The sequence below is a fragment of the Benincasa hispida genome, chromosome 3, assembly GCF_009727055.1.
Source record: "Benincasa hispida cultivar B227 chromosome 3, ASM972705v1, whole genome shotgun sequence".
Lineage (NCBI taxonomy): Eukaryota > Viridiplantae > Streptophyta > Magnoliopsida > Cucurbitales > Cucurbitaceae > Benincasa > Benincasa hispida.
Window position 1 is genome coordinate 20740882 of NC_052351.1, and position 11742 is coordinate 20752623.

At 32.8% G+C, this 11742-nt stretch overlaps 1 protein-coding gene across 1 annotated transcript; it reads left to right on the top strand.

The window, feature by feature from the left end:
* Nucleotides 1-1093: 1093 nt before the first annotated feature.
* On the top strand, nucleotides 1094-6511 carry LOC120074733 (BTB/POZ domain-containing protein At3g49900). Its single transcript, XM_039027955.1, has 4 exons — nucleotides 1094-1532; nucleotides 1626-1695; nucleotides 4022-4543; nucleotides 5505-6511. The coding sequence occupies exons 1-4, from the start codon at nucleotides 1243-1245 to the stop codon at nucleotides 6324-6326; spliced, it is 1704 nt and encodes a 567-aa protein (XP_038883883.1). The 5' UTR covers nucleotides 1094-1242; the 3' UTR covers nucleotides 6327-6511.
* The last annotated feature ends 5231 nt before the right edge of the window (nucleotides 6512-11742 follow it).

Consider the following 11742-nt stretch of genomic DNA (forward strand, 5'->3'; position numbering starts at 1 on the left):
TATCGTTTCTTATTTCAAACTTTTAATAAATGTTTCTTAAAATGGTGCAAACTTAAGGACTAAAAAAAGTAGTTTCTTACAAATCCGTTTTCATTTGCTATTTATATTTAATGTTTCATTATAATAATCAAACTTAATGATTGGCTTGTTGGTGTTAAGTCACTAATGAGTAGGTACTTTCAAGTCTTGAGTTTGAAATTCAGTCTCGTAATTCTTTTTTTAATGATTATGGTGGGAAATTGGAAGATGAGGGAAAGATGGAAATGTTTGGAGAGATGTGGAGATTGAAGAGATGGAAGCAAAAACTAGAGGAAGGAAAGAAAATTTTTAAAAAAATAAAGAAAACCGAAGAAAGAGAGAAAAGGAAAGGAAAAAAAAAAGAAAAAGGGAGGAAGAAGACATGTAACAAGACAAGGGAGTGAAAAATTGGAAATCATTAAATCCTTCACATCTATCAAGAATAATTTGGAGTTATTAGATTTGCTTGATGGCCAAGTTTGTTTAGGCTATAAATAGGTGAAAACCCATGATTGCTAAACCATCGCAAAATCTAGTGAGACAAAATAGAGAGTATTTTTTCTTGTAAGAGAGCTTTGCATTCCTCTATAAGAAAGAAAGTTAGTAAATCCGATTTTATAGAGTGGAATTCTTCTATCCTTATCTATGGTTTTTTACCCTAATTTGTTTGGGAATTTTTCATGTAAAATTAGTGTGTGTTATTCTCTCCCTTCTTCTTCATCTTCATTATTATTTTTCTCAATCTACTTTAGTTGCGATCTTACTCTATTTGATCACAGTCATTTTATAACACCTACAATATTTAAAGAAGAATGTCATGTCAATTATCGTTGACATAAGCACACTTTGGCCACTAAACTAGTTTTGAAGTGTATACATCATTTTTTATATTATTTTAAAACGTGACTTTACTTACCCTCAAAGTGATATGTTTGGATTTATTCACACTTATTAATTTTGCTTACCGGAAAAAACAAAACATAGTGTCAAATTGTCAATTAGGATCCCAATTTTAATATGGGTCTATGGATGGACAAAAAAATGGGCCACAAATTTTCCTCCAAATTGCTCGACACAACGAAAAATGAGTAGACGAGACACGTATTCCATTTTCTTTCTCTGTTTCTCAGAGTGAAGAAAATTCAAAATGGGTATCGTAATTGCAAAAATATTTGAATTTTACAAAAAGATGAGAGTAAAGAGAGAGCGGTAATTAAGGGGAGGATGCAGCATTTAAGAGGAATCACATGGCCGCCATTAATACACACACCCTCCTCCACCTCCACCCTCATATTTAATGGTAATGGCTGTGAGAAGAGAATTACGAACAACCAAATGAAAGACCAGACCTCCAGCAAAATGAAAGAAACAGAGGAGTTTACCGTTTGGCAAAATCTTCGCGCCGTCGATACCATTTATGAAGAAGATTATGAGTTTTCCTCCTCCTCTTCTTCTCTCTCTCCGCCACTCTCTCCGCCGCCTCCTCAGCATCTCCATTCTCGAGTTCACCAATGGTAATCTCTTTCTCTCTTTCTCTCTCTGATTTTAAATTTAGGGGATTAATTTTGTAGTTTATTTACTTAATTTTGTTTAATTTTTATTGTTAGGTCTAATGTAACTGGATTTAAGACAGATGTTTGTATTCGAGTTGATGGGCAGTGTTTTCATCTCCACAAGGTATATATTGTAATGTAATTTACAAGTTTTTTTTTTCCCTTCTCAGTTTTTTTGTTGTTTTAGTGTCTTAGCCACATTTCAATTTTTTTTTTCATGGGATTTTATTAAAAAGCTTGAAAAAATATACAACAAAAAGAAAAATAGTATTTGTGATTTTGTTTTCTATTTTATATATATATATATACACACATATATATGTATGTATTTTATTAAAAGAAAGCAGACAAATTTAGCATTGGCTTGGTACCAATTTCTTTTTGAGCTGTTGGTAGTGGGTAAACAAGAAAATATTGAAAAAAAAAACAAATTAATTAAGTGAAATATGCATAAATAAGATTAGAGTGATATTTATCTAATTATTATTAAATAATTTTGAATGGCTTGATTTAAAATTTAACCTTAACGGGAATGAATAAGAACATTAATTTCTAAAACATTAACTTTTTTAAAAAAAAAAAATTGATTTTGATTTTGATTTCTTTATTTTAATTTAATTTTATTTTCTGAAAATGGGGGTTGGGACATGAGAGTGAGAGGAAGTGAAGATGATGGTATGTTTTGCTTGAAGCATTAATTTTCATGTCTTTGATAATACGACATTTTCATATTGTCACAATCATTTTAAATAATTTTGAGACAAGTGTAAATTCAGATGTAACATGGTTGTTTTTTTTGGATTTAATAAAGAACATTATTTGATCTTGTAACATTATGATGTTATAAATTTTACAAATAATAACAACAATAACAGCAACATAATTTGTACTCACAAAAACTGCAACATAATTTATCCTCTTTATCCATTGTTAACCAATAATAAGTGATTCACATATTTCCTTTTTCAACATAAATATACACATACTTATTGAGGTGATTTTTTTTATAAGAATTGTTTATTGAGATTATATGTATATTTATGTATGAACTGGACCATACCTCTTACTTGTAAATTCAAAAGTCTTTTTCTTTATATTAACTATTTAGAATCCATTTTTTTAATTAAAAATTGTACCTAGTTTTCTCATTTATGGTATTCATATTTTCTTTAGAAACATTTGAATTCACAGTGTCAAACTTCAAATACCACAAAAATAAGTTACTAGATTGTGTTTTCAAAACCTGATTTTTAAAACATTTATAATCGTTTCTAAAAAATAGATAAACTTAAAGGTGGAAGAGTGTTTTAAAAAATTAAGATCACATCTGATTATACATTCAATTGTTTGTTTGTTTTTCTTTAAATATGTTTTTTTTTTTACAATTTTCTTGCAGAAATCTTCATATTTCTTAAGATGCAAAAAATAAAATTTTAAATTTTGCTTTTCTTTTTGTAGACTTGATATATGATAGTATGGTTAGAAAGTACATAACAAAAAAAATAGAAATCAAAAGTTAATGTAATATATATAAAAAAAAATGGACACAAAAACCAAAATGGTTAGCCAATGATTTTTTTTTTTAGAAAATAGATGAAGCTTAATAATTTAGACTCCGTTTGATAATTATTTGATTTTTAAAATTAAACCTATAAATATTATTTTCACCCTCAACTTTCTTTCTTTGCTACCAACCTATTTACCCACGGTTTAAAAAACAAGCCAAAATTTGAAAGTAACTTTTTTTTTTGTTTTCAAATTTTGGCTTAATTTTTTAAACCATTGGTAAAAAGTAGATGCAAACAAAGAAAATTAAAGGTGAAGTAATGCCTATATGCTTAATATTTTTTAAAAAATGGATCTTAGTTTTTTGTTTTTTGTTTTTTAAAATTAAGCTTATTTTAACCACATTTCTTATGATGACTTGCACAATGATTGAATTTTTAACCAAATTCCAAAAACAAAAACAACTTTTTGAAAGCTATTTTTTTTTCATTCTCAAAATTTGATTTAGTTTTTTAAACCAAAAAGTAGATAACAAATGAAAAAATTTAAACTGTGGAATTAGTATTCATAGACTTAATTTTTTTAAACAAAATAATTATCAGACGAAACCTTGATTTTTAATCTATATACGATAATAAAAAGGGCTAAATTTTAAATTAACTAACCTTTATCATTTTTTTATGTTACCCATCTTTGTATAATTTTGAAAAAGAAAAATACATGAGTGTATTTTGGTTGCAACCTCTTTGTGCTAGGCCTGGATTTTTTTTTCCTTTTTGAGAAAATAAATAAAGGGTGAGTTTTTATTGCGGAAACGTGTTCTTTCTCTAGACGTACTCCAATTCTCTGTGAGTAATGGTACTTCAACGGAAACAAATTGGGGGCTTTGTCAGCAATTAATTACAAATGTGGGGACAGTTCCGTAATTTTGAAATTCTTCTTAGGATCCTCTGGCATCCAAATCCCCGTATTTAAAGCGACAATTGGCCACTGCAGCGGACGTAACGGTCAGCCCACCGCTCAAAATAACGCCCAAAACATTCACTCTAGTGGCCGATTTTTGCTACGGAGCCCCAATCGTTATAACGCCGTTCAACGTCGCGGCATTAAGAACGGCCGCGGAGTTGCTCGAAATGTCGGAGATGGAAAATAATACCGACGACGAAAATTTGGTGTATGTAACCGAAAAATACTTCCGGCGGGTTGTAGCCGTTAACCGGGATTACGCGTCGGTGGTGTTCCGGTCGTGCTTAGAGTTGCTGCCGGAGGCCGAAACGATGGCGTTTCTGGGTAGTAGATGCCTTGAAGCGTGGAGTTTGGAAGATGAGAGTGATAATGGCGATATTACTTGCTTTGAAGATTTCAAATGTTTGGAAGTAGAGAATTTTATGGTATTGGCTTCGTCATTGAACCGCAGGTTTAAATGCCACGACTTAATCTACAAAATCGCTCTTCTATATCTCAAAGTAAGTTTCATTCCTTCTATATAAAAATGATTGATAACACTTGATTCAATTATAGGTTATGGTTTTTTTTTTAATTTCTATAAATTATATATATTTTATAAAGAAATTTGAGTGTATTTTTTTTACTCTAATTGTCCAAGCACAATTGGCAATGTGACAAACTCTTATTTGATTTTTTAAAAATATATATTTTTTAATTTGAATTGTCGGTGAAAAGTTGAGTGCAACGAAATACACAGAAGTATTACATATATACATGAATTTTATTTATCTTGTCCCTTTTAACTTAGTGTCTTAGAATGCAATTATAAATACCCACTTCCATCAATTTTTTTGTTCAATTGTTATATATTTTCTATCATATTTTTCGAAATTTAACAAAGTTTTGAAAAATTAAGGTGTCGTTTAATAATTATTTTATTTTTTATTTTTTATTTTAGAAAATTATGCTCTAATCATCGGACTTATGTTATCAATCGAATTTTTAAAATTACTTTTGTTTCTAATCTTCAAATTTTGGCCTGATTTTCGAAACATTTTTAAAAATTGATGATAAAGCAATAAATCTTTAAAGGCAAAAAAGACACGGAACATAAAACAAAAGAATACAATAGTTTTTCAAGAAATTTGATTTGATTTGATTTATTTTTAAAGTTTTGTTTAATAATTTAAATGTTGGTTTAATAAAAGTAAATTAATCTTTAATTTGAGGGTAATTGTTTTAAGTGATAAAACTACTTTAAAATATTTTTCAAAAGTAACAAAAAGTCATTTTATTTATCAATAACATTAATAGATGTGTGTGATAAATGATATTTTGTTTTATTATAAAAAAGTTCTTATTTTAATCGATTTGAAAAAAAAATGACGTAATTATAATCAATCAATTAGAAAACAACCCTCAATTTGACTAATAATAGTCAAACGTGTATAATTTAACGGTTTACGATGAAAATGGCAGGGACATGGAAGGAAAATCACAGAAGACCAAAAGGTATTAATATGCAATTTCATAGACTGCGACAAGCTATCCCCCAAACTACTCTTACACGCGGTTCAAAACCCAGTAATGCCGCTCAGATTCGTTGTCCGAGCCATGCTAATCGAACAACTCAACACTCGTAACTCCATTATCAGCAGTACTACCTCTGCTGCCACCACCAAACCCCCACCGCCGCGTCCAATTCCCAAGGACCCCCTCACGCTCGGCGCAATTCTCCAGCGCGATGCCGCGGCTCGCGAGTCCGCCAAGTTGAAGGCCGCTATGCACGCCACAAACTCTCGCATACGAACCCTCGAATCCCAACTCTCATCGATGAAGAAGAAGCTGCAAGAGTCTGAGAAACAGAGGAGTTTGTCCGAGGACGCTGGCCGTGGCCGTTCCGCTAGCTTTCATTACGGCGTGGAGAAGAGCAATAGTAATAATAGTAAGGTCGTCGCTAGAGGCCAACGTGGGTCAACTTCCTCCTCTGTTTTTCGACTGAGTGCTGATTTCAAGACAGAGTATTTGAAGTTTGGCGGTGGTTGCAAGCCGTTTTCTGATCGTGGGTCGTTGTCGAATCATGATGGGGATAGGAAATCTGGGAGAAGTAGTAGTATTGGGCAGAGATTGATAAATGGAATTAAGAATGTGTTTCGGGTGTCGAGTTTAGGAGAAACAGAGAGTAAAGTTCAGAGCAGAGATGATGAAGAGGAAGGGGAAGATTTGTATGAAGAAGAGGAAGATGATGATGGGGATGACGATATTGTTGTAATGAGAAGAAATCAGCTTTATGTTAAGTAGATGTTGGTTTTTTAGTTAAGTTTTTAGTTTTTAGTGTATGTTGTCGAATTTATTCTTCTTGTTGGCAAGGCAACTTGTACATGTAGATGTAGGGTTGAACGAGTAAATCAGCGGCTTTAATGTGGATTTATAGTTTATATTTGTTTTTAAAAAAATCATAAAATACTGTTGATTTTTTTTTTTCCCTTTTTGGGTAGAACTTGGATACCATGATTTAGGGGTAGATAATAGGGTTGTCTCTATTGGTCAATGTTGGTTTTGGATTCAGACCAATGCCAAGTTGTCAGTTTTGCTACTCTAACCACCATGCACTATAAACTGGTCAATCGACTTTGATTTAATCGATTTCGGTGGATCAATTTAGTTTTCGAGTCCTATTGCTCATCGCTAGTAGATTAACGGTGATTAGTCCCACAAACTGGACTTGAGAGTGGAGACTATGTATGTGAAGCCAAGTTCATATCTAAAACCTATTGGAAGTCCGACGTCCAAAGATAAGACAGATGACAAGACCCATTGTTCACCAAGAGGCTTGACTCAAAAGGTATGAGTCATCCATGTGAATCAACCAACCCACTTATGTTGGCCATAGCCGAATCACTGCCACAAGGGTCGATTATATGTTTGGCCTACTCACAATTGAACCATTCATAAATAAATACGACTAGGGCTAACCAATCATAGTTGAAATATATGAATTTTATTTACAGTGTCATGAATAGTACTGAATTTGGAAGTTTTGTTGGATTTTATGTCCTAAAACTCATAGTTTATAATATCATATTCTTGTTCAATAAAGCTGTTATTGAAAATCTTTAGTAAATTTAAATTCTATATTCGTGAATCCAATAAACTAAGGTCCTGAAGCTATTAAGTTTAAGTTTGAACTTTATGTACTGATATAAATATGGATCAAGTTCAAATATATATAGCCAAAATGGTCTATAGTATATGAATAAGATTGAGCGCCTTATTCTGGGGACACTATGGATGTGACCCATTTTTGTAGTTAGTACAAACGATGTGATCCTAAACCGTTCGTGTGGAGACATGAAAATGGGGGCATCCTATGTAAAGAGCTTACATAAGACTAAACCATGAAATAGTCACTTTTTACGTTCTAAATGTCGTTTAATGTATAAAACTGACTATTTCGTTAATTGATGATCTAGGTAACTTAATCTTAATCATGAGCTAACTATGAACTCCTGTTCACTGAGAATTATCCTTAGATCTGCATAAGTGGGGGCAGCTCGTTATCGCTGGCCCAATAAATCTCCCATTTCAGGGGTAAGATCAGGTAGATAGTTGGTAACATAGGGTGCAAGACGAAATTCACTCCTACCCGTTATAGGGATAGTAGATAGGTTGTTTCCTTTAGTATTGAATCTAGGTCTTGAACAAGGGGCCCCACCCTCTCATTGGTCCGAGAGGGGTTCAGTTTATAGGTTGGACCTTAAACCAATTGTTCACTAGAGGATCGGTGGAACTTAAGAAATAAGATGTAGTCTCAGGGGTAAAACGGTTTTTATGACCCAGCCGAGATTACGAACAACCTGTGGAGGATTAGTTTACTAATCATGGTTATATCATATGGACACAAATATATCTATAGTGAGGGGAGTGCATCTACGGGACTATAGTGGAATGACCCGTGAATTAACGAATGTTTATTAGCTTCATCTAAAGAGTTTAGCCAGCTACTCTTGGATCATTAAAGCCCATGATCTATAGATTCATTAGGTTCTCCTACTAGCTCATATAGAATAAACTTAAAACAGTATGATAGAATAATTCGAATTGTTCGAATTAGGTGAGGAGAGAGAAACCGACAAGTATATGTGATATTTTGGTCGGTTTTTTAGTTTAGAGATACAGCTTTAATATTTAAATGTGATTTAAATATCGAGAATATGAATACGTTCATATTCGGAAGCTCAGAAATAATGGAAATGGTTAAATATGTAAAAAGTCAAAGAGTTGACTTTTGACTTTGAAAAGTCAACTTTGACCAACCTTATATTCAAATGTGATTTGAATTTCAAGAAAATGAATGCGGATTCATGCTCGGGAGGTCAAAATTAGTCAACACGAAAAAAATCATAAAAAAAAATCAAAATGTTGACTTTTTGGTCAAAGTTTGACTTTGACCAAATGACTATTATGCCCTTTGACTAAAGTTAGTGGGAAAATCCAAACTTTTGTTGGATAATTCCACTAACAAAATAGTGGGTTAGGTGTTGGCTTATAGTGGAGACATTAAGCCCATTTAGATAGTGGATTCTAGGTGTTGGATTTTTATGAAGTTATTTCATGCAATTTTGCATGGCTATTTTTTATAAATATGGGCTTGTCATTTTGGATGAAAATTTTTTGAACATTTTGCAAAATTAGTTTTTAAAAATTGGGCTGAAAAAATCTAAACTCAACCCAAATTTCACTATACTATTTCCATCTCTTTCTCTCTCTCTCAGGTTCTTCATCCATCGGGTCTCACAACCCGGTTCTGAGTCCAGAGGATAGTAGATCAGCTTTAGTGGTTGTCCGGTTCATGTTCGAGCAGAGATAGGCGAGTATCGGGAGCATCAAAGGTAATGTTTCTAAAAAATCCTAATTAAATAATTTAGTTGTTAGCTTAATTTAAGAGCCAAAACCAATCCATTTTAGGGTGTTTAATTAATTATGCACGTTGATGTATGTTTTAATTAAATTTTGAATCTTGTTGTGCATATAGTATGCCATATAGATTTAAAATCTCACCATAGGTTAACATGTACATGCATTTGATATATGTTATAATTGTTATAATGTATATAGTATGTATGTTAAGTTTTTTTTAATATAAAGTGTTATATTAAAGCATGATCGTTAAGTATGAATGTATGTTATAGATGTATGATTCTAGGGTTATAATGGTTATAATTCTATTTTATAATTGTTATAAAATAACCTAGACTTTAAAATCTATAACAAAGGTAAAAGTTGCATGCCCACCTAGGATTAAATTGGTGCAATTTCAATCGGCTTTTCTAAAGAGTTAGAATAGGTCAATTACTTGTTAAACAAAGAGTTATTTACTTACCCAGGAGATCTTGTCTAAGGTTGGGGGTTCTTAAGATGACGGTTTACGGAACACCTCCTACCTAGAGATCAAACTGGTATCTAAGTCAAATAATTATAGTTTCAATGAGCATGCATGAGAGATGTGAGGTAATAAAATTTGTTTATCACCTAGACATCATAGGTTAAAATACAGTATAAGAGTTATATATGGATCTATCACCTAGACTTAGGATATGTTTAATTTAGCCAAAATATATCTCTAAGTATCTTTAATATATACCCTAAACCGTTATAGAACTCTTCAGCTAGAGGGAAGTAGCGTACTTTTAGCTCTAGTGTCCCTAAGAGTTCACATTTGAGGTCCATGCAGGGCTTTGGGCCGTGGTTAGGAGCGGACTCCCTTCGAAGAGTGTTTGCATGGATCAATATCAAGGTAAATAGGAGAGGATCTCCCGACGCACTTTTAAACGGAGTCGAGAGTTATGGGGGAACTCTCTATGCATCGTAGTGCGTCGGGAGGTCCTGGAACTGTCGACGCCTAATATACGGCATTTGCAGTTCCAAGAACTCCCGACGCACTACAATGCGTCGGGAGTTCCCCTAACTCCTGGCGCCAGTAGGTGTCCGGAGTTCCACCATAACTCCCGATACCGTTTTAAAGTGCGTCGGGGGATCTTATATACGTGAGGAGTATTAAAATTTAATATATCGTTTGTAATTTTTTAAAATTTGATCTGAAAACCTGTAAAACATATTATACCAAATAAAGATTCATATAAACGAAAATGAAGTCCATTTTATAACAAGTAAAAAATTACAATATCCAAAATGAAGTCAATAAACATTCATATCACAAATACATAAAAGAAGTAAAATCAAAACAACATCTAGAACACTTCTCAAACACAGCATCTTCAACAATTGTCCCAGCTTATCTCCGAACAACATTCTACAATAAAACAAAAACATTGAAATGTTATATCGATAAACATCCACAACACATTTAAACTCCAATACGGGTAGTAATGAACATCAAAACGAGTAAACAATGATGACCAACACACATAAAATTCAAATTTGTCCCCAAAATGGTTTGAGGAATGAATATATGAAATTGGGTGTAACTTAGACTGCAGCTAACTATTGCTCTGTGCATTAATAATTTACGTTTAAAAGGAAAATAGAGAGGATCATCGCAATAAAACACATCTTCCCACCTCCTCTTTTTTCTCTACTTCCCTTCCCTTCTTTAATTTGTATTTCATCTCTACCAACGACAACACTACTTTCTCCATATTTTGCTTCTAATCACAACAACGGAGACAATAAATGACAAAGTTGTTTCTTCTTTCTTTGACAACAAACAGAGTTTTTTAGATACCAAATAAACCAAATGGAGAGAATAAGAGTAAGAAAGTGAGCAAAAACTAGAACAAAAGTGAGAAAAAAAAAACAATTAAAACAATATGTGACGCCAAAAAAAATTTAAAAAGCTAATCAAATTGTATTGGCAAAAAAAAAAAAAAAAAAAAAGGTCATTCATACAAAAATTTTATAAATCAACTTTTGATCATCCTTACAAGAATCTCATAAAACAATATGTAATTTTAATTTTAGTTGTATATGTGTGTGGTATGTGGCATCATTATCATCATCATTGATCAAACTATTTTGTAAATTTGTTAAAAGATTTTCAAATATTTGAGAGAGAGAGAAAATGAATGTGGCTGAAATAAGGGGCAGATAAAAGTCTAAACTTTAAAGAATAGTATAGGAGAGAGCAAGAGGCAAGGAGAGAGCAAGAGGCAAAGAAAGAGCGAGATACAGAGAGAGAGTGAGATACAGGGAGAGAGCGAGATTCAGAGAGAGAGAGAGATCTAGGGAGAGAGCGAGATCCAGGGAGAGAGTGAGATACAGGGAGAGAGCAAGATTCAGGGAGAGAGTGAGATACAGGGAGAGAGCGAGATTCAGGGAGAGAGCGAGATACAGTTCAATAAAAAGTAAAAAAAAAAAAAAAAAGAAGTTTTGATTCTAGGGGAAGGTGAATATGCAGTGTGTCAAGAGTACGTCAGTCTTCCATTAGGGAATCATGGACGAAGAAAAGCGAAGACAGACTCAAAATAATAATGATAAGACTCAAAGCTCTCTCTTGACCAACCAGCTCTTTCATACAGGGGGAGAACGAGAGGCAAGGAGAGAGCGAGATACAGAGAGAGAGTGAGATTCAGGGAGAGAGCGAGATTCAGTGAGAGAGCGATCGTACCATGTCTTCAATCATTTTTTTCATTTCTTCCATTTGTCATGCATGATCCTCTTGTATTCTTTTCTGAATGTCTTCAAGTTCCTTAATCCT

What these genes read in the sequence shown, in the direction of transcription:
- LOC120074733 (XM_039027955.1), top strand. Translation starts at nt 1,243, where the DNA reads ATGCAGCATTTAAGAGGAATCACATGGCCGCCATTAATACACACACCC. An exon ending in CATTCTCGAGTTCACCAATG is followed by an intron (nt 1,533 to 1,625) that starts GTAATCTCTTTC and finishes TTTTATTGTTAG; the next exon opens with GTCTAATGTAACTGGATTTA. An exon ending in TCGCTCTTCTATATCTCAAA is followed by an intron (nt 4,544 to 5,504) that starts GTAAGTTTCATT and finishes TGAAAATGGCAG; the next exon opens with GGACATGGAAGGAAAATCAC.